We start from the raw sequence: 23,773 nt of genomic DNA, 5'->3' as shown, positions 1-23,773 counted from the left end.
GTTCCGGATATTCATTGCAGTGGTCAGTATACTGGGTCTAGGTCAATCTGTTTATTGATGGATCCCATGGATAAGTGCATTGCCTATATAAATTCTCTGGCTGTCCTCTGTTGAGCTTGTCCTATGATCATAGTGTTGGCCCAATCAAATTTGTGGTTCTTGTCATCTGTGTGTATAGCTACTCAGGACAGCTGCTCATGGGGTTTAGTGGTTCGTTGGTGTTCATGGATGTGGATGGCTAGTTATCTGTCTGTTTGTCCGAGGTGTTTCGTGCAAACGTTGCATGGATTCTTGTAAATTACATCTGTCTTTCACATGGTGGGTATTGGGCCTTTTGTTCTTGTGGGTTGTCTGAGCGTGGCTGTCAGTTTCTGGGCAGTTTATGAGTGGTTGGAATACTGCGATGTTTTTATATAAGGTAGCGTGGCTAGTGGGTTAGGTCGTGGCATACCCTCATCGCGTTGTTTGTCTATCAGGCATCTGTGGATGAAGTTGTGGGAATATCTGTTTTTGGCAAAGTCTTTGTAGAAATGTTCTTCTCTTTGCAGATTGGGAGTGCTGCAGTGGGTTGTAGCCCTTTAGAACAGGTTCCTAATGCAACTTCTCCTGTGTGTGGGGAGGGATCAGGCAGAGAGGAAGAGTCAGTGCAGCCATTGTGCAGCATCCACTGTCAAGTTGTCCCATTTCCAATCCCACTGCAATGTCATTGTCTGCCCTGAGACCAAGCAGATGCTCCCATCACAAGAGGCTCCATGGCCCGGAGGACTGTGAGAGTGAGCCCTGTCCATTCAGCTCGATCATCAAGCTCCAGCCTTCCTGATGTGGTGGCAGCCAGGAGAACCCTGCCCATGGGAGATTCCACACACACTCCCTCCCTCCTGGCAGGGAAAGATAATTCCATGGCCCTGCTTTCTCTCGAAAATGATCCAAATTCAAGTGTCGCTGAAAAAAAGAAACAGTTTGTCAAAGCTTTTGTCTTGCACACAACAAAACAATTTGTAAGAAATAGCATAGCAAAACTCTGGAGACCCCAGTGGGTCAGACAGCATCCATGGAGCGAAAGCAAGGCAAAATGAAATGCGTTCGTTTGTCTCACTCAAGTGCTATATTCTCAAATGACTATTTGATCCTGATTTCCTCTTTTCCTTCAGGCCTATTGAAATTCTAAAAAGTATTCCTGTCTTTTTATGAATGGAGCACTCTGTTTATGATTATTCATCATTCAATTCCAATAACTGTATCAAAAGGTTTTTCCGATCTCTTTTCTGTACCTGGTATATGACTGGAGAATATGTCATTTTGCCTTTCAGTTTGTCTGCACTGATAGTCAATCTACATTTACTGTGTTTATTCGTTTAAGAATTTTTGAACATCAGAATACCCTCCCTCCACTGTTGACATCCTGCCTGGCCTTCGTAGAATCACAGAATTGAGGAATTCCTACAGAGTGGAAGCAGGCCACGTAAAGCCCAGCAAACTCATACCAACCCTTTGAAGGCCATCCCACCCAGATGCAAACCTCCCCCACCCTATTCCTGTAATCCTGCATTTTCCATGGCATTTTCCATTTGCTAGCCTGCACATCTCTTGTGACCCTAGATCCCCTGTCCATGTCCCATTATGTATTGCCCCTCAAAGCAGGCCCTAACTGTGCACCATATTCTAGCCATGATCTAACCATTCTTCAGGACAGCATGAGAGAGCAGCTGATTCAAGCAGATTCCATATCAACCTGAACATAGAATACAGCGTGGATGTGAAAAGCGTGTTTCCTTTTCGGGGAGAATATCAAATTAAAACAAGTTCCCTCATAGAAGACCGAGATAAGCAATTTTTGTTTCTTGCATAAGGTCATAGATCTTTGGAACTCTTCATCAAACATAGAAATGAAACCTCTGAATGCTTGTAGTGAAGAAGTAGATAGCCATTGCTTTCAAGAATCTATCAGAGTAAGGTAAGAATGTGGAATAATCAGGTCAGCCATGGGGAGCAGGCTCAAGAGGATGAATCTCCTTCCTCTGCCCCTAACTCATTTGATCGTGTGTCCAGTTCCACCGTTGAAAGAACAGCGCCTTGAAAGTTTGTGGTTTTCAATAAAGCAGCTGAAGTGGCTGCTGGTTTGTGTGGGCGCGAATGGAAGGGGACCCATAATCCTCAGCAGCCGTGCAAGCTCTCTCTCGCCACTAGAGGGCAGCTGCTTCACTGTCCTTGATCAGTAAAACGTAAAGTGGGACTCTGCTTGGAGCTGACAGGCTCAATCTGCAGAGACCCATAGAGAGACAGTGCAGCTTTAGAAGTAGGGTACTGAGGGCTCCATAATGAAAATATCCCCTGTGATAAGAAAAATACTTTGATGGGAATTTTGTTTGTCTTCACAGTGTGCTGTTTGTTCATTCTGTGAAACACGTAGATGATGTCTGTACTGAGTAGCACAAAGTATATTTCCTCCTCTAACCCCTTTCCAACACACCCTCTCCATCTTGCTTTACTCCTTATTGACTGCTCTACAATTGTCCCTGTTCCCTCACTCCGTCCCAGTCCCTGAGAGATTGATGGCCAGAGTTCATGACCCCGCACTGTGTGAAGGTTGGTGTGAAGTGAGGCAGTGTGTTGGAGCTTGGGCTCCTGCCTCAGGCCCAGGTGTAGGGGCCTGTTCAACAATCTGTACATTGTCCTTTTTCTCTTTCTGACCGTACTGGAGTTTTCAAGCTGCAGTAACTTGCTGGCAACAAGGTCTCTTGTCTAAAATGTTCCCAGCACTGGACAGATCTCTGCGGTTGATTTTTTTTTCACTCTCTCTGGAGTCAGCTCTGTATTCAGTGCCTGTTATCATTTTGTTAGAGTTCATATGTTAGCTACTGCTTCCTTGCTATGGACTTGGAAAAAAAAATCATCAATGCCTCTTGAGATTTAAATCATTTAACATTCCAATGATGTGAATGCATCAGTGTTGTTTAGAGCAGGGAGCATTTAACATCATGGTTCTAGGTTTTAATGGATCCTCTCTCGTGATAATACAGTTTGCAATGTTTCTCTCCCCTTTCATGTTATTCAGATGCTTGCAAACCTGTTATGATGAGGACAGTGCGTCTTCAACACCGTGTGACGGAGTGGATGGGTGTTTGATTTCTCATCTCATTATCGTCCAGTTTCCAAAGAACACGCTGTAGTCTTTGAAATGAGATTACCTATAATGTGTTTGGATTTTATTTTTGCAATGCCAATTTTCATAAACAATATCCTGTTCCATTTTGTAGTTATGTTTGTCAATGAATGTTCGCTGAGATACTGAGAGTTTATACAACACGCCATTTGCCTGTAACCCAGTTGTTGGCTGAAGCCTCTGGTTGTTCGGTGAGTCCAAGCCATTGCCTTGCTCTCTGCAGTTATACCATCAACTTGGTTTCTCAGTGTGAGCCAGGAGATCACTGCATGGTGACTTCCTGTTCCACTGTCGGTGTAAAGGCAAGTGGGAACTGTTGAGGTTAATCCCATCATGAACATCAGAACATTCTGCTCAGCTGGAACTACATCCACTGACTAATTTCTCTGGCCACCATCGCAGTAAAACCAAATCTCTCCCTTTGTCAGCACAAAGAGAAAGTGCCCATCAGATTCCCTCGTGTGTGATGGTTTAGCCCAATAGGAGCAGCACTGGTAGACCATGCTGCATCAGCCTGGACAGAAACCTGGGCAACCTCCAAATGAAACTGTGATCTTCAATGGATCTGCTGCTACAGGAAATATGTAATTGGAATCCTTGTTAATGAATCACCTCATCAAACCTAAATACAACTGAGAAAATATCAACCAAACCAATTTCCCAAGGTCACAACACAACAAGAAAGTGGGGAACAGACAGATACTGTCCCCTGTCTTTAGGGAGCATTGCTTTTCCTATCCTCTCTCTCTCTGGGTTAAAATTTTTACCATCCTTTCTGTGTGAGAATATTACTGTTCCTGTCCCCACTCTCTTGGGGACAGGTGGGGATGTCACATCCACCCAGTTCGTTTGTTCCATTTACTCTTCTGAAATGGGGAATCCCTGCTTCACCGTGTGTGAGCCATGTGTGAAAGTCCAGCACAGCTCACCCTTCATCTCAATCAGATCACAGGGCTCTAAGGTTGGTCAGTACTGTCTGGACCAGACAAAAGCACTGACTGACTGGAGACAATTCAGATCAAGTCCCAATGAGACTGCTATTGACCTTCACCCTCAAAGCCCACTGAGGGTGTGGTCATTAGACTCAGTGTTGTCACAAAGTAAGTTCTCCCAGAGATTCATGATCCATTCTAGATTTTACACAAGTGTGCGATGTTGTTGGATGACAGGTGGGAAGGCTTGGAGACAAAACATAAAAGGAGAGAGAATTATATTTCTATGATGCCGTTTTTGAGCTTGGATGTTGGAAAATGTTTTACAGCCAATTCAATACTTCCAAAGTCCAGGCATTGTTGTGATGTGGGAATTGTGACAGCCTGGGCAAGGCAGATCATATGGCAGCACCACCCAGAGACTGGAGGCTGCTACTGCAGGGAAGGGACAAACCAGTTGTGCTGTGAGGGAGGGACACTGGAGCACACAAGAACATGAGAAATTGAAGCAGGAGTAGGACTCCAATGACTGTCCATCCTTTCTTAAATACAGGGACCAAAATTGCACACAATACTTCAAATGCAGGCTCACTAACACCCTGTAAAGTTTCAACAAGATTTCTCTACTTTTAAATTCCAACCCCAGACAATAAAAGTGAAAATTCCATTTGCCTTCTCAATTCCTTGCTGCACCTGCACTAACTTTCAATGTTTCATGCACAATACTACACCGATCACTCTGTACTGCACTTTTTTGGAATCTCTCACTATTTAAATAATAGTCGGCCTTTCGATTATTCCGAACAAAGTGCATGGTCTCACACTTTCTGATATTAAATTCCGTCCACTGTGTATGAGTGTTTCATTTTCAGTTTGGTCACCTCTTTGTGATTGACTGTCTCAATGCATTATCTGTAGTGTGTCCCATTCCCATTTGTTGATGGCCCTGACACTTGATTGTCCAGCCCTTTCCTGCTGGTTCCATTCAATGACAGGCAGGAGGTTGGAGGAACACAGCAAGTCAGGCAGCATCAGGCGGTGAAGAAGTTGATGTTTTGGGTGTAACCCTTCTTCAGGAATGGCGGTGAGTGTAGGCGGAGCTGCAGATAAAGGGGGTGGCGGGGCAAGGTGGAGAATGGGGATACATGAAGACAGGCAGAGGACACGACCTGGTTCGTTAATGGAAGGAATGAATCTGTTTGGTGGCAGAGAGGAGTGGAAGAGATGGGAGGGGCTGGGGAGGGAGTCCGGGGATGGGAAGGGAAGGTGTTTGAATTTGGAGAACTCAGTGTTGAATCCTCTGGGCTGTAGGCTGCCCAGGCGGAAGATGAGGTATTGTCCCTCCAATTTGCGATTTGGTTCATTGTGGCAATGGAGGAAGCCAAAGATGATCATGGTAGAAAGGGAGTGGGAAGGGGAATTAAAATGGGTGGTGACTGGGAGGTCTGGTCGGCTCCTACAGGCCCAGCTGAGATGCACGACCAACCGCTGCCTAAGTTTATGTTTGGTCTTCCCGATGTAGAGAAGACCACATCGCCATCACCTGATGCAGTAAACTAGGTTGGAGGAGAGGCAAGTGAACCTCTGTCTCACCTGGAAGGACTGTTTGGGGTCCTGGATGGAGGTTTTGGGGTTGGTGTACCAGCAGGCTTTGCATCATTTCCGTTTGCAGGGGAAGGTACCGGGGGGTTCAGGAGAGATGGTGGAGAGAGTGGTGCAAACCAAGAATTGTCAAAGGGAACAGTCCTTGTGGAAGGCAGACAGGGGTATGGTGAGGAAGACATTCTTGGTGGTGGGGTCTTGTTGGGGTTGGCGAATAGGATGATGTGTTGGATACAGAGATTGGTTTGGGTGATAGGTGAGGGCAATGGGGTCTTTGTCTTTATTCTGTTTGGAGGGGGTGGGTTTAGAGCAGTGGAATGGGAAATGGAGGTGGTGCGATGGATGACAGAGGGAGCAAAAGCATGTTGTTCGAAATAGGTGGTCATCTAGAATACTTGGGAGTGGAATGTCTCCTCATTCGAGCAGATAGAGCAGAGGCGGAGGAATTGGAAGAATGGGATGGAGAAAGTATAGTCCGTGTAATAATGGGAGTCTGTGAGTTTGCAGTAAATGTCTATCTGAACACGGTCACTGGAGATGGGAATGGAGAGGTCAATAAAGGGGAGGGAGGTGTCCGAGGCGGACCAAGTGAATTTGAGGGTAGGGTGGAAGTTGTGGGCGAAGACGATGAACTGCTCCAGTTCAGCCTGGGTGCAGGTCACTGCACCAACGCAGTCATCGATGTAATGGTAGCAGAGCTGGGGCACAGTGCCTGTGTAGGCACTGAAGAGGGACTGTTCAGCATAGCCAATAAAGGGGCAGGGGGAGCTGGGGCCCATCCAGGTACTCATAGCCACCCCTGGATTTAGAGGAACTGGGAGGAGTTAAAGGAAAAGTTGTTGAGGGTGAGGACCAGTTGGGCCAGATGGAGGAGGGTATTGGTGGAGGGGGAGTGGATGGATCTGTTGGAGAGAAAAAAGCAGAGGGCCAGGAGGCTGATCTTGTTGGGTATGGACGTATATAAGGACTGTCCATAGTGAAGATAAAGTGCTGGGGGCCTAGGAACTGAAGGTTACTGAAGAGATGGAGGGCATGGTTGGTGTCACGGATGTAGGTGGGAAGTGCCTGAACCAAGGAGGAGAGGATGGAGTTGAGGTAGGATGAGAGGAGTTCGGTGGGGCAGGAGCATGTTGAGATGATGGGTCGGCCAGTGTAGTTGGGTTTGTGGATCTTGGGGAGCAGGTAGAACTGGGCAGTGCAGGGCTGGGGGACTGTGAGATTGGAGACAGTGGAGGGGAGATCACTGGAGGCAATGGGGGCACAGACAGTGTGAGTGATTTTGGCCTGATGGGTCAGGGTGGGGTCATGGGCAAGGGGGAGGTAGAATGTGTGGTCAGAGAGTTGGGGTTCGGCCTCTGCGACATAGAGGTCCGTTCCCCAGACTACCACCTTTGTCAGTGGGTTTGATGGTGAACCGGGGGTGGTACGGAGAGAGTGGAGTGCTGCACGTTTGGAGGAGGGGTGATTGGAGAGGGTGAGGGGGTTGGAGAAATTGAGGCGGCTGATGTCACATCAGTGGTCAGCAATGAAGAGCTCTAGGGTGTGTACACAGCTGGTGGTGGTGGGGTTGGGGGGGTGACCAAGTGGAGGAGGAAGGTTGGAGGTGGGAGAAGGGGTCCTCAGAGGGAGTTTGGGAGTTTTTGTTAAAGAAGAAAACAGAGGTAGAGGCGGCGGAAGAAGAGCTCCACGTCCTGGTGGGTGCGGGATTTTTTGAGGTTGGGAACAAATGTGAGCCCTTTTCTCAGGATGAACCTTTTGGACTCAGAGTTCGAGGTCGTGGGGGGATAGTAAATAAGGGGCAAGGCTCGGCGTGGGGGACGAGGTTTTCAGGGGGCTCCGAGATGGCTGAAGGAGGGGAGGGGGAAAGGGTAATGGGAATGGGAGAGAATGGGTGTGGGAGAGAAAGGAGATTGGGGTGGAGGTGGGTTATGGAGTGAGGTGGGGGAGTGGGAAGGTGGGGATGTGGTGAAGAGGGAGAAGTGGAGGGATAGGGTGCACTGTGGGGGTGGATGGGTGAGGAGGGAGAGCGAGTGTGCTGGCTGGCTGCAGGGAGGCAGTTGGACTCAGGGGGACTCTGGGAAATGTAGTCTCAGTCCTGGTTGCAGAGTGGGAGGGGCCAGAAGTGGAGGCAGATGCTGGAGCGAAGTCAAGGCTGGATTGGGTGTTTTGACCCAGGTTCAATTCCAGCCTCAGGCAACTGTCTGTGTGGAGTTTGCACATTCTCCAAGTGCCTGCGTAGGTTTCTTCTGGGTGCTCTGGTTTCCTCCCACAGTCTAAAGACGTGCAGGTTAGGTGAATTGGCCATGCTAAGTTACCCATAGTGGTCAGGGATGTGTAGGTTAGGCTCATTAGTCAGGGGAAAAGCAGAGTAATAAGACAGGGGATTGGGTCTTGGGTAGGTTACTCTTCCAAGGGTCAGTGTGGACATGTTGGGCCAAGTGGCCTGTTTCCTCACTGTAGGGATTTTATGACAGTCCATTCTGGATTCCCACCACCTGTTGAGTGAAAAAGTTCTTCACCAAATCTTATTTGCAGTGTCCATAATGAAATCTTTCAAACCGTTCATTTTGTTTAATGTCATTTAGCTCTTGAGCTCCTTGTTCAATAAATGTTTTATTCTTTTTGATGAAATATGAGCTCTCTGACAGGGACAGTTAACTTTGTCCAATCAGGGAGCCCTGGCTGACAGATAAACAGAGGAGTGTCAGAAGGACTGATACTCTGGGACCTGACTCTGAATAACAACCTGCCAACCAACTTGCCCCCGCTCCCGCTTCTGTCACCAACAATCAATCTCCCCATGCTTACTCTTGTTTCACCTTCGATCCAGCCTGTGCTGCCTTTGGGAGAGGTTGGCCTTCCCTCCATCACCCAGGAATGTGGTCATCATCCCAGAGCAGTCACACTTTTAACCTGAGGGTCATCACAGCTGGGGCAGGGGGAGAGAAGGTGGCACCTTCATGGTGGTCATACCTGTCATTAATCCACCGCAACCTCTCTTGGGGCTGCAAGAATTCAACCTCCCTCCCTCAGACAGCTCCCCTCCCTGGAAGGTAATATTGCTGCACCTTGTTTTGGGTTAATTAACCACTGAAATATGACTATGGGGAGCCAGCATTGGCTGGGCAGGCAGCCACGATTGACCCTGGATTCAGAAAGTCCCCTTGTAATTGGGCAACACATTAGGGAGCACAGTCTAGATTAGAGTAGTGCTGGAAAAGCACAGCAGGTCAGGCAGCATCTGAGGAGCAGGAAAATCGACATTTCTGCATTAGGGAGCACAGTGCCCACTGCCTCTGAAATCCCTCCCTTACTGAGAATACACTCTCAGTATTCACCTTTCTCAGCTGCCATCTGAATTTACTATAAATTCTGTGTCAAATGATCCTGCCCCTCCAGCTACCTGATGAAGAAGCAGTGCTCTGAACGCTTCTACTTTCAAATAAACCTGTTTGACTATCACCTGGAGTTGTGTGATTTTTAACTTTGGCCATCTGAATGAGCTGCCATCTCAGACTGAATCAGCAGAACTGTTTTCCATTCATGATTTGAGAAGATTAAAGCCTAATCTTCAATCCCCAGCACAAAGCCCATTCTCAATCCATCGCTCGGAGACACATACCTCAGAGAGACACCTATAGACAGCACAGAGTAACACACTCACTCTGTGAGACAGGTAGCACTGAGGAACATGATCACACTCCATGCTGCAGACAGGTGTCTCCGAATGTGGGTGCGTTACTGAACGCTGCCTGTAGGTGTCTCTCTGAGTAACAAATCCACACTGAGAGAGACCCCTCCAAGCAGCATTAAGTTAAACACTCGCCCTCAGAGAGGCACACATTCCAGATAGAGCTTTATTCCTGATGAAGGGCTTTGCCCGAAACATCGATTTTCCTGCTCCTCAGATGCTGCCTGAACTGCTGTGCTTTTCCAGTACCACTCTAATCTAGAATCTGGTTTCCAGCATCTGCAGTCCTTGTTTTTACCTCAGAGAGACACAGCTGACAATGTCAGTGATTGGCCGAAGATTGTTTCAGCAGCTACCCAACATGCAGCAGAGATTGCACAGTGCGATCCCATCAGCTGGGCCTGGACCAACAGAGTGAAGAGGGAATGCATCAGATTGTACTTATTGAGTCCTAACAGCTTTCGGTTTCTGTTCTTTTTGGAATCTTGTAACCTACATAAATTCCTGATCAAAGGGATCATTTGAAAATGATTGATGATTGTAATTGATTGACAGGCCAACCAGCCAATCTTGACAATGACCTGCTGAAATGCAGCCAATCAACTGGGGGGCGGGGAAGGTTATCTATTTCCAAAGCATACACCAGACAGAGACTGAATCTTCACCTTTATTCCCTTTTCCACATTCACATTGACAGAAAAAAAACTGCAATTAACAGCCCAGACAGAGGAAGCTGCTCAAATTCACAGCCACAATGGAGTTTAAGGAAAACATTTGTGGAGAATTGCTCAATAACATGAGAATCCTGTCCCTTTAAACAGTGACAAAACCTTAAATTGGAACTGACAGCTGAGCAGGAAGGAGATCTGGTTTATTGAAGCAGAGAATTCTGAGGTTCACATTGTTTTGTACAGCTGACAGTCTTCAGCAACTTCAAGAGATTTTACTTGGCATCACAAGTCAACCCTGTCCCCATCAAACACTCCCAGAACAGGGACAGCATGGGGTTTGACACAGCATAAAGCTCCCTCGACACTGTCGCAATGATCTGCTTTAACATCCAAACCTCAGAAGGTTCCCTGAGCAGTCCTGAGAAGGAAGAGAGTTGAAATTCAGTGCTGACAATGACCTTTGTCCTGCCAGCTCAGCCCTGTTCTATTTAAAGTTGTGTCTCCTCTGTGGACTGTCTCCAACACTCTACACACATTCTGATCTCCTGATGCTCTTGCTGAGGGGAGAGGGGAGGGTCACGTGGGTGAGGGCACAGGAGAAGCGAGCGTTGGACTCCCAGTCAGACCCAGAGAGGGTCAGCAGGCTGCTGACACTGTAGGTGCTGTCCGAAGCTCGCAGGTAGTTGCTGGTCTGAACCCCGTCCGAAATGACTGCACCGTCTTTCTTCCACTGCACCTCCAGCTCATCGGGATAGAAGTGATTGGCAAGGCACACCAGGGTGGCAGTGTCCTTGGCATTAATCTGCTCAGGGGAGGGGGGCAGCAGGGTCAGCTTGGGCTGAGAGTTGTCACGGACTGAAAGACAAAAGAAACAATTTTAATCCCTGACATTTGAAGGGAATTCAACCCTCACAATACGATCTTTTTGAACATTCTTAGTCAATACAGAATAAACCCAACAAATGAACAGACACTGTTCAAATTGCTTCTTGCGATCTGAGTGTCACTGGCAGGGCCAGCATTCATTACCGTCCCTAGATGTCCCTGAGAAGGTGATGGTGAAGCAGCAGAGAGAGAAGGGACAATTTTGGACCATCAGTTATGGAATGAATGTGGGAAGCTGGAAGGGCTATCGATGGGGGAGCATTTTAGTGACACTGATTAGAACTCAGTGAGATTGAGAGTAGGGATGGAAATGGAGAACCATGGAGCAAGTGTAAAAGTTTTCATTTTACTAAACTGTGCGGTGCTTTGGTAAAAGTGGATCGGAACCAATGGCATGATGGGAAATCAGTGTCAGGGCAGTGGGAGCCCTCGAAGGATGAGACAGACTGTTCAGAATCTGTTCCCACAATGAGTAAGGGTGGGACTCCCACATCTAGACCAAAGAAACAAGAGGATTGGGGTTCACGTACTGACATGGATTGGGAACTGGTTGGCAGGCAGCACAGAAAGAATGAGTCTTTTTCTGAATGGCAGGTAATAACAACTTAGGGTGCCACAGGGTCAGCCCTTGGTACCCAGTTATTCATAATAAATAACAATAGAGTCATAGGGGCCCAAAAGACCCATCAGCCCATTGTGTCCATACTGGTCAAAAAACAACAACCCAATAATTGTCATCCATTTTTCCAGCAAAAGGGAATTAGATGCAATGTGTATTTAAGAAGGAATTAGATACAGTTCTTAGGATTAAAGGGATCAAAGAATGTGGGGAGAAAGTAGGAACAGGGGACTGTGTTGGATGAACAGCCATGATCATATTGAAGGGTGGAGCAGGCCTTGAAGGGCCGAATGGCCTACTGCTGCTCCTGTGTTTGATGTTTCTATCTGTTTCTCAGATAATGAAGGAATGTCTCTCATCATGTTGAAGCTGGAAGTCAGATGTGTGTGGAGGTGGAAGATGTGGCCATGGTGATTAATGCAGGTCAGTGAGGTGGTTCAGAAGACACATGGGAGAAACTGTTTTTCTTTTTCCCTTGATGGAATGAGGGCATTGCTGGATCGGCAGCATTTATTGCCCATCCCTAATCACCCAAAGGGCAGTTTAGAGTCACCCACATTGCTGTGGGTCTGGGGTCACATGGTAAGGATGGCAGTTTCCTTCCCTAAAGGACATAAGGGAATCAGATGCTTTTCCTGACAATCAACGATGGTTTCATGGTCATCATTAGACTCTTAATTGCAGATTTTGTTTGGATTGAATTTGAATGCCACCATCTGCTGGATTCTAACCCTGGTCCCCAGAACATTACCTGGATCTCTGGATTAACAGCTCAGCAATAACACCATTAGACCATCACCTCCCTTATCTCATTTTTGGTTGACTGTGAAAGCAAGGTGTTTGTTTATTCTGGAACTGTATAAAACCCCAGTTAGAGCACAGTGAGAGAACTGTGTACGGTTCTGGTCACCACATACAGGAAGGATGTGATTCCATTAGAGATGGGGACAGAGGAGGAGTTTGTCTGGAATGGGGACTTTGAGCTTTGCGGAATGATTGGATTGGCTGGGACTGTTTTCTTTGGAACACAGGAGGCTGAGGGGAGATTTGATGGTGGTGTGTAAAATGATGAGGGGCCTGGACAGAGTGGGTAGGAAGGACTGATTTCCACCAGCACAGAGGGCAATAACCATGGGGAGAGATTGAAATCAGTTGGGGCAGGATTAGAGGGGGGTTGAGGGTCTTTGTTTTCACCCAGAGCTTGGTGGGATGTGGGACTCACTGTCTGAAAGGGTGGGAGAGGCAGAAACCCTCATCACATTGAAAAAACACTTAGATGTTCACTTGAAACAGCAAAACTTCCAGAGCTATGGAGCAAGAGCTGGAAAGTGGGATGGAGCGTGGTATCTCTTTAACAAACCTCCGATTACCCACAGATCAGGAGAACTTTATCCAAGAACATTGGAGAAGACTCGGATCCACACACGTCAGGAAAGAATCACGTTGGGGTGTCTGTGTAGAAGATTCTAGATTATATTTCAAACCTTGCTGCACACTATTGGGCTGAGGTCAAGGGTGAGGCTGCAAAGAGTCTCAGTGTCCTAGGGTCAGACAGGGTCACTGCTCCTAATGACCCCATGACTCCTGGAAGGTGAGAGTGCGCAGACAATGGATGAGGATCCTGATCAGGAGACTCCAACCTTCAAGAAAGACTTGCACTTGTGTAGCACCTGTCCCCAACTCAGGGTGTCCCACTGGATCTTTCCAGCAGACTGTGCACAGCGAGATCCCAAACACCATGTGATAATTAGCAGAGAAATACATTCTGAGTGATTTTGACTGGGGGATAAATATTGACCAGGGACACCAGGGGGAACTGCCTGCTCTTCATCCAATAGTGCCATGGAATGGCATCTTTCACAACTGAAAGACTCTCAGTTATTCCAAAAAATGAAGAATAGTTCCTTGAAGATGAAGTTGCAGGTACATAGGGAAGTGACAAAGTTATTTGGTTTGCTTTCCTTTATTTGTCAGTGCATTAGGTATTGGAGTTGGGAGCTGTTGCGGCTGTACAGGACATTGGTTAGGGCACTTTTGGAATACTGTGTGCAATTCAGTTCACCTTGCTGTAGGAAAAATGTTGCGAATCTTAAAATGATTTACAAGGATGTTGCCAAGGTTGGAGGGTTTGCATGAAAAGGAGAGGCTGAATAGGCTGAGGCTGTTTTTCCTGGATCATTGCAGGTTGATGGGTGACCGTATAGAGGTTTATAAAATCATGAGCGGCATAGATAAGGTGAATAGAGAAGATTTTTTCTCCAGAGTTGGGGAGTCCAGAACTGGAGGGCATAGGCTGAAGGTGACAGGGGAAAGATTTAAAAGGGACCTAAGGGACGTTTTCAATCAGAGGGAGTTAAATGTATGGAATGAGCTGCCAGAGGAGGTGGTGAAGGCTGGGACAATTACAACATTTAAAAGGCATGGGTATGTAAATAGAAAGATGTTAGAGGGATATGGGCCAAATGCTGGCAAGTGGGACTAGATTAATTTCGGATATCTGGTCAGCATGGACGAGTTGGACCAAAGGGTCTGATTCTGTGCTGTCCATCTCTCTGACTCTAATTGTATTTCAATCCAGCCCTTAACACTTCAGGCTCTCCCAAAGACATTTACAGACAGTTTTGTTTGACAAGCAGTCACTGTTGCAATGTCAGTAACGTGGCAGCCAGTTTCTGCACAGCAAGATCCCACTAGAAGCAATGAGATCAAAGACCAATAATGATGTTGGCTCAACGATAAATATTGGCCTGAACTCAACCCAAAGAGAAAGTAATTTGGTTCAGTTGGATGTAAAATGAGAAAATGGAAGGTAAAGGAGAAGGTAGGATTGCTGGTTAGTGATGGGATTGATTGTTACCAGAAAATAAAAGAAAGGGATGGAATTTTTGAATATCAAAGGGATCATAAAAGTGCAGGGAAAATCAACAATAGAACAAACTTAAAGAGTTTGTATCTAAATGCACAAAGCATTCTGAGTAAGGTTGACAAAGTGATGTCACAAATCCAGGTAAATTGAGTTTCCAAGGAATTTAAACTAGTTAAAGTTGAGGAGGGCTCAGGAAAGGTTATTCAAGTTTCTAGAAGATGTAAAAGGACAGAGAGTACAGAAAGGATCAGGAATCGAACATAAAGCACAGCAGATAAGGGGACAATGATGGGAAGGAGGGCAATCAATGCAGGACTGAGGGTGTTGTACTTAAATGCACACAATATACACAATGGGCTGGTAGTGCAGATTGAAACTGGCAGGTACGATGTTGTGGGTATCACAGGGACATGGCTGAAAGGGAATTCGGGCTGGGAACTAAATATTCAAGGATGCATGTCCTATCAAAAGGACGGGCAGATGGGCAGAGGGGGAAGAGTTGCCTTGTTAGTGAGAAATGAAATTAAATCAATAGCAAGAAGTGATGTAGAGTTAGAAGGTGTAGAATCTGTGTGGGTAGAGCTGAGGAACTGCAATAAATAAAGAATCTGATGCAAGTTATGTCCAGGTCTCCAAGCAGTGACCAGGGTGTGGGGAAGGAAATCAATTAGGAGACAGAAAATGTCAGGGCAGACTTCAATGGATAGGTGGGCTGGGTAGTGTATCTCAAGGAAAGGATTTCATGGAATGTCGATGATTTTGGAGCAGCTTGTGGTTGAGCCATTATGGAACTGGCAGGTCTGGATTCAGTGATGTGTATTGAGGCAAACTTGATTAGTGAGTTTAAGGTGAAAGTATCCCTGTGGATAAGTGACCATAATACGATAGAATTCCCCCTGTAGTTTGAGAGGGAGAAGCTGCAATCAGATTGAACAGTATTTCAGTTGAGTAAAGGTAACTCAATGTGGTGGAGAATAGTGGGAAGCCCGAGGATTAGGAAGCCTTTAAAAACCTGCAGGGGATAACTGAAAAAGCATTAAGGGTGGAGAATGTGAAATGTGGGAGTTATCTAGCCAGTAATATAAAAGAAGATTGCAGGAGTTTTATCAGGTGTATAAAAAGGAAGAGGGAGTCAAAAATAGACTATGGATCACTGGAAAATGAGGCTGGAGAAAGAATAACAGGAAATGAAGGAATAGCAGAGGAATTGAATAGATATTTTGCCTCAGTCTGCACCATGGAAAACACCAGCAGTGTCCCAGTAATTCAAGACTGTCAGGGGTCGGAGGGGAGTGTAGTGGCCATCACTAAGGAGGAGGTACTGGGGAAGCTGAAAGGTCTGAATATGGATAACGCACCCAGACTGGATGAACTACACCCATGTGTTCTGAAGGAGATCGCTGAGGAGATTGTGGAGGCATTGGTGATGATCTTTCAGTAATCAATGGAGTCAGGGTATGGAGGTGAGATGGGGACGGATTTGGTGGGGGCAAGGGACAGGAAAATGGCTCACATACCACCCCTGTTTCAGAAGGGAGGGAGGTAGAAGATGGGACATTGTAGGCCAGTTAGCCAGGACTCAGTTGTTGGTAAGGTTTTAGACTTCAATTTAAGGATGAAATTGCAGAGGATTGGAAGTGCAATGGCTTCATCAAGGAGACGTCATGCCTGGCAAATCTGTTAGAATTCTTTGAGGAGGCAATGAGCCAGTCAGACAAAGGAGAGTCCGAGGAAGTAATCTCTTTGGATTTCCACAAGGCATTTGACATAAGATAAGCGCCCACAGTATTAGTGGCAATGTAGTGGCATGGATTGAAGACTGGCAGGTTGGCATAAAGCAGAGCATGAGGAACAATGGCCGCTGGTGACTAGTAGAGTTCTGCAGTTGTCAATGTTATGGCCATAACTATTCACGTTATACATTAACAATCTGGATGAAGGAAGTGAAGACATTGTTGCTAAGTTTGCAGGTGACATGAGGTAGGTGGAGGGACAGGTAGTGTTGAGGAAGTGGGAAGGCTGTAAAATCTCCTGGATAGGCTCGGAGAGTGGGCAAAGAAGTGGCAGATAGAATACAATGTGTGACAGTGTGAGGGTGTGCACTTTGGGAGGAAGAAGAGATGCAAAGACTGTTTGCTAAATGAGGAAAGCCTTTGGAAATCTAAAGCACAAACCTCATTCAGGTTTCCCTTCAGTTTAACAGGCAGGTCCAGTTTGTGCTTGGGAAGGCAAATGAAATGTTCGCATTCATTTCAATAGGGCCAGAATACAAGAGCAGAGATGTACTGCTGAGGCTGTGTAAGGCTCTGGTCAGACCACATTTTGAATATTGTGAGCAGATTTGGGACCCATATTCTAAGAAACAATGTGCTGGCATTGGAGGGGTTTACAAGAATGATCCTGGGGATGAAAGGCTTGTCATATGAGGCGTGGTTGAGGACTCTGGGTCTGTACTCGATGGAGTTTAGAAGAATGAGGAGGGATCTGATTGAAATTTGCAGAATACTGATCGGCCTGGATAGAGTGGATGCAGGACAGACTCGGGAACCAAGGCACAGCCTCAGAATGAAGGGCCGACCCTTTTGAGCTGAGGTGAGGAGGAATTTCTTCAGCCAGAAGGTGGTGAATCTGTGGAACTCATTGTTACAGAGGGCAGGGGAGGCCAAGTCACTAAGTGTATTTAAGACAGAGATAGATAGGTTCGTGATTGTGAAGGGGATCGAACGTTCCTGTGGAGTAGGCAGGAGAATGGGGGTGAGAAGCATATCTGCCAAGATCAAATGGCAGAGCAGATTCAATGGGCTGAATGGCTGATTTCTGCTCCTATTTCTTAAAGACTTCTGGAGAGTTTCCCCAAAACCCTGGAACACTGAACCCACTGGACTGTGAGCCCTGCTGGAGCTGTTTGTCATCAGAACTTTGCCAAGAGACAACCAAAGAGTGGAGAGAGTGTGCATCCATGTGGGAATTTCAGAATGTTTCCCAGCTCCTGGAATACCATGAGTACAGGAAGTGAGGTCTGTGACAGCAGTTAGAGCTCTGGGTTTTGGAGCTTGAGCAGCAGCTGGTGTCAGTGCGGAGCGTCCGTGAGGCTGAGAGCTCCGTGGAGAGCACGTTTCTAGATGTGGTCACTCTGCAGCCTCAGAGTATGCAGGGAGAGAGGGAATGGGGGAGCAGCAGACAGTCCAAAAGGATCAGGCAGCTAGTATAAGAGTCCCCTGGCATCCTACTCTCCAACCAGGATACAGTTCAGAATCCTGATGAGAATGATGGTTCATCTGGGGAGTGCAGCCAGAGCCAAGTCCATGGCATCACTGGTGACTCAGCTATAATGGGGGGTTGCCGGGGCTGGGGGGCGGTGGTATTAGCAAGACTGGAAGAGTGATCGTGAAAGGAGATTTGAGACTGAGGGCATCGATAGGTGTTTCTGCAGCTGCAGATGGGAATCCAGGATGGTGTGTTGTCTCCCTGGTGCCAGCGTCAAGGATGTCACTGAGCGACTGCAGAGCACCCTGAGGGGAGAGGGGGAACAGGCAGCAGTCGTGGTCCACATCGGTCCCAGTGACAGAGGGAGAAAAGGGATGTAGTCCTGCAGTCAGAATTTAGGGAGCTCAGAAGGGAATTAACATCAGGAACTCAAAAGTAGGAATCTTCAGATTACTCCCAGTGCCCCAGGCAAGTGACAAGAGGAGCAGGAGGATAACACAAGTGACTGTGGGGCTGGAAAGAGGATCCAGGAGGGAGGGTTTTAGATTCTTGTGACATTGGGACTGGGTCTGGGGGAGATGGGACCTGGATAGACCAGACAGCGTTGCTCCTGAACAGAGCTGGCACTGAGCTCCTTTGAGGTGATCTACTCGTGCTGTTGGAGAGGGTTTAAACTAACTTGGCAGAGCTGTGGGAGTCAGGAGGGACTGTCAGAGAGGAACACCAAGGTCCACAGAATCATCAGTGCAGTCAATAAGTCACCACCCAATGGGAAGGATTTAGAGGAATACATTTGCAAGGAATTTACAGTGACCTGCAAATATAATAGTCATTACAAATGGGGTTGGGGGGGGGGGTGGAATTTCTTTAATTTCTGAATATAGACTGGGGTAGTAGCAGTGTGAAGGACAGAGGGGCCAGAGTCGTGAGAGTGTGTTCATGTGAATTTTCTCCAGCTGCATGTTTCCAGTCCAATGAGAAAGGAGGCTCTGCTAGATCTGGATCTTGGGAATGAGGAGGCCCAAGTGGATCACGTGTCAGTGAGAGGACACTTAAGGAAGAGTGATCATTGTATCACAAAGTTGAGGGTGACGGTAGAAAAGAACAAAGGCCTTTTCAGGGTCAAACATCTTCACTGAGGAAAATGCCAGCTTCTATAGGATATGGATGTATCGGATCTGAATAAAGTTGGATCAAAGGTTGGCAGGAAAGTCCTGAAAAGAATAGTAGAGGATGTGGACCAGGTATATTCGAGATACATTTGAAGGAGGGCAAACAATTCCTGAACTTACTCAAGGGCAAAAGTGGTAGAATTATGGTAAATAAGAAAAGGGCAAAAGAGTAACTAGAGAGAGAATAGGGCCCCATGAAGATGAACAATGTACCTCTGGGTGGATCCACAGGAAATGGTTTAGGTCTTAAATGAATATTCCAGGTCAGTATTTATCATGGAGAAAGACATGGAAATTTGGGAACTTGGGAAATAAATAGTAATGTCTTGACACAAGTCCACATTATAGAAGAGGATTTCTTAAAGTGCAAGACGGTAGATAAATCTCCAGGACCTGATCAGGTGTATCCCAGGACATTGTGGAAAGCTAGGAAAGAGATTGCTGGACCCCTTGCTGAGGTATGTTTCTGATTGACCGCCATGAGTGAGGTTCTGGAGAACCAGAGAGGTTGGCTAATGTTAGCCATTATTTAAGAAAGGCTGTAAGGAAAAGCCAGGGAACTATAAACCAGTGAGCCTGATGTCATTGCTGGGTAAGTTATTGGAGTGAATTCTGAGGGACAGGATTTACATGCATTTGGACAATCAATGCAGTTTTGTGCATGGTAATCATGTCTCACTAACGTGATTGAGGTTGTTTGAAGAGAAGATTGATGTAGGCAGAACAGTACACACTGTCTATATGGACTTCAGCAAAGCATTTGACAAGGTTCCACATGATAGACTGATTAGTAAGATTAGGCCACATGGGATCCAGGGGGAGCTAGCCATTTGGGTAAAAAAAATGACTTCAAGATAGGAGACAGAGAGTGGTGGTAAGTGGTTGCTTTTCAGACTGGAGATCAGATGTCAGCTGTGTGCCACAAGGATTGGTGCTGGGTCCATGGCTTTTTATCATTTAAATAAATGATTTGGATGTGAATATAGGAATTATGGCGAGTTTGTAAATGACACCAAAATTGGTGGTACAGTGGATAGTGAAGAAGCTTATCTGAGAGTACAGTGGGACCTTGATCATTTGGGGAAATGGGCAGAGGTGTGGCAAATGGACAAAAGTGCAGACTGCAGATGCTGGAAACCAGAGTTTAGATCAGAGTGGTGCTGGAAAAGCACAGCATGTCAGGCAGCATCCGAGGAGCAGAAAAATCGACTTTTCGGCTAGAGGAATACTGATGAAGGGCTTTTGCCTGAAACGTCGATTTTCCTGCTCCTCGGATGTTGCCTGACCTGCTGTGCTTTTCCAGCACCACTCTGATCTAAACGTGTGACAAATGGAGTTCAATTTAGATAAATGTGAGATGTTGCATTTTGGAAAGTCAAACCAGGGCAGGACTTATACTGTTAATGGTGGGGCCCTGTGGGGTGTTGCTCAACAAAGTGACCTCAGGGTGCAGGGGCAGGGGCAAGTGCAGGGTGCAGGGGCAGGGGCAGGGGCAGGGGCAGGGGCAGGGGCAGGTGCAGGGGCAGGGGCAGGGGCAGGGGCAGGGGCAAGTGCAGGGTGCAGGGGCAGGGGCAGGGGCAGGGGCATTATTCCTTGACAGTGAAGTCACAGGGAGACAGGGAGATGAAGAAGGTGTTGGGTACACTTGCCTTTATTGGTCACTGCACTAAGTATCAGAGTTGGGACATCATTTGCAGCTGTACAGGAAATTGGTGAGGCTATTTTGGGAATAATGTGAACAATTCTGATCATCCTGTGATAGGAAGGATGCTGTTAAACTTAAAATTCTGCAGAAAAGATTTACATGGATGTTGCCTGGAACTGGAGGGTTTGAACTGTCGGAAGAGGTTATTTTTCCTGCAGGATCGGAGACTGAGGGGTGGCCTTATAGATGTTTATAAAATCTTGACAGGCATGGACAGGGTGTACATCCCAGGTCTTTGCCTTGGGAAAGGGAATGCAAAACTAGAGGGTATAGGTTTAAGATGAGAGGCAAAAGATCCAAAAGGGACCTAAGGGGTAACTTGTCACACAGAGGGTGGTGCGTGTCCGGATCGAGCTGTCAGAGAAAGTGCTGGAGACGGATACAATTATAACATTTAAAAGATGTTTGGATGGGTACATGAATAGGAAGGGTTTAGAGGGATGTGGGCTAAATGCTGGCAAATGGGATGAGGTCAGTTTTGGATATCTAGTTAGCATGGAGGAGTTAGACCGAAAGATCTGTTTCCACGCTGTCTGACTCTGTGAACATTAGTGGCTGGAAAAGCTGAGATCTTTTACCCTGAAGTGCCGGAGGCTGAGGAGTGACCTTACAGAGGTTTATAAAATCATGAGGGACATAAATAATGTGAATAATGCAGGAAGGAGGTGAATGTTTTGTAGAGCTGGCAAACATATGCACAAAGATCATTCCAGGGATGAGGAATATCAGTTATGAAGATAGATTGGAGAATTTGGGACTGTCTTCTTTGGAGAAAGTTACAGATCACACAACATCAGGTTATAGTCCAACAGGTTAATGTGGAAGCACTAGCTTTTGGAGCGCCGCTGACAACCATTTGATGAAGGAGGGGCGCTCCGAAAGCTAGTGCTTCCAAATAAACCCCCTGTTGGACTATAACCTGGTGTTGTGTGATTTTTAACTTTGTCCACCCCAGTCCAACACCGGCACCTTCAAGTCTTTGGAGAAGGCAGCGAGGAGAATTGTTCCAGAAATTCAAAATCAGGAGGGGCCTGGAACAGAGTAAATAGGGAGAAAATGATTCCACTTGTGAAAGGATTGAGACCGAGAGGCCACAGATTGAAAGTAATTGGAAAAGTAAGAAAAGTGAGATGAGGGAAAACATTTTCAGCCAGTGGGTGGTTAAGGTGTGGAATGCACTGCCTGAGAGTGTGGTGGAGGCAGCTTCAATTGAAACATTCCGAAGGGAATGAGACTGTTATCTGAAAAGGAACAATGTGCAGGGTGACAGGGAGAAGGCAGGAGAATGACACTCAGTGAATTGCTCATTCGGAGAGCTAGTCCAGACAGGATGGACGGAATGGCCTTCTTGTGCACTGTAACAATTCTGTGATTGTGTGATTGAGCAGAGTTAAAGCTGGGGGAGGTGGGAGCTCGGTGTCTCACTGTGCTGCTGCTGCTGCTGAGGTCAGTGAGATCAGAGACTGGGACAGGGAGCCAGAGCTCACATCAAACTCTGCCCGTGTCCGTCACACTGAGACTGGCAGGAGGCTACTCACTGATTTCACTCCATGCTGCAGGAATGGGACCACAGGCTGCAAATGGACAGAGCTCCTCCACACGGTGAGTAAAACTTACTGACTTATATCTTGCTTTTTTTAAAGAGGGCATGAAAGTAAAGAAATACAGCTGGACACCCTGTTAGACACAGTGCTCCTCAATCAACCATTTCATTCACTGCAGCTTCCCACTAACACCTTCAACAAATCAGCAACTGTATTTTAGAAAGTGTGTTTCAGTATTGACAGGGTTAATAACAGAGGATTGAGGTTTACTTACTCAGTCTGAGCTTGGTTCCTTTACCGAACGTAAGCCACAGTGAGAGCTCCCAGTGCAGAGGCTGTACAAAAACCTCAGCTCTCTGCTTCCCTCTTATCACTGTCAACCTCTCTCTGTCTCTGTGTGTCTCTCACTCACTCTCACCCTCTCCCTGCCCCTCTCTGTCTCTCCCTCATTCATGTGTCTTTCTCTCTCTGTCTCTCTGGGTTGTTTCCAGCTGGGCTCGGGAGGTTTGTGAAATTTATTTTTCGATGTTAAATCTTGAGGCAGCTCTTCACATGTGGCCATGTAGTGTAAGAGGGAAACTTGAGGCCTTCAGTGAGCGTTGAGACACCACAGGGACTGGAGTGTGCCGTGGACAGTGGAAATCCCAGTTTGGGGTAATTTGATCAGTTTCATTCAGATCTAACTGGATATATCACTTCAGGCGGTGAGACTGTGTGTTCATTATTATACATTTTATGTAACTGTGCGATGTGTCAGTCCAGGAGGTGGTGTTGTGCGTGTTGAGGTTTTTGTACAGCTCTGTGTCACTGTGTCGAGGGGAGCTGTAATGCTGCTGACAGTAATAGTCAGCGACATCCTCATTCTGAACGTTGCTGATTGTCAGGGTGAAACTGGTCCCTGATCCACTGCCGGTGAATCGATCGGAGACTCCTGTGAATCGAGTTGCTGCATTGTAGATCAGGAGAGAGGGTTTCTGACCTTCTCGCTGCTGGTACCAAGCAAGGTAGCTGCTAATGCTTTGACTGGCCTTACAGGTGATGGTTGCGGTCTGGCCCAGTCCCACTGACAGCACCGGGGGAGACTGGGTCATGGTGATGTCCCCACTGATACCTGAGGGGTCAGAGAGAAACACAGTGAAGTCAGAACTGTCACAGAAAGAGCCTGTCAAATGAGAGATTGTTGGAGACACTGAGCATTCCTCTGGTTTCAGCATTTTCCCTTCAATCACAAGTCAGTGGAATTGGAGTGAAATGGAGAGCAGCTAAAGATTCAAGGTGGAAGGAGAGAGATTTGTACCTGCGACACAGAATGCCAGGGGCCAGATCAGCTGGATGTGTGAAATCATGGTGTGTGCTCCTGTGCCTGTGCCTGGTTCCTGATAAACTCTCCCTTCACTGGGCTCTGCTTTATAAAGCTGCAGCCTGTGAGAGTCTGACTGGGTGTTCCTCAGTATGTAAATGGCATCAGGCAGAGAGAGCCACGTCAGCCCCTCACTCTCTCTCTCTCTCTCTCTCTCTGTCTCAGAGTCATTGATGTGATCAACATTGAATGAGGCCATTTGGCCCATTGTGTCTGTGCTGGTAAACAGCGATCTGATGACACTAATCCCATCCTCCAGCTCTTGGCCCGTTACCCTGGAGGTTACAGCAACACTGCTCCAATGTCACGAGAGTTTGTGACTCAACCAGCCTTTCAGGCAGTGAGTTCCAGACTCC

At 46.9% G+C, this 23,773-nt stretch overlaps 1 gene segment (V, D, J or C); it reads right to left on the bottom strand.

Moving 5' to 3' along the window:
* Window positions 1–22,637: 22,637 nt before the first annotated feature.
* On the bottom strand, window positions 22,638–23,422 carry LOC132805894 (immunoglobulin kappa variable 4-1-like). The segment is given in 2 exon segments: window positions 22,638–23,168; window positions 23,355–23,422. Coding segments are annotated over 2 exon segments (468 nt in total).
* Between the last annotated feature and the right edge of the window lie 351 nt (window positions 23,423–23,773).

Source organism: Hemiscyllium ocellatum, assembly GCF_020745735.1.
Source record: "Hemiscyllium ocellatum isolate sHemOce1 chromosome 9 unlocalized genomic scaffold, sHemOce1.pat.X.cur. SUPER_9_unloc_2, whole genome shotgun sequence".
NCBI lineage: Eukaryota > Metazoa > Chordata > Chondrichthyes > Orectolobiformes > Hemiscylliidae > Hemiscyllium > Hemiscyllium ocellatum.
The sequence above is the reverse complement of the archived record's forward strand: the minus strand, read 5'-3'. Positions and strand labels throughout refer to the sequence as shown.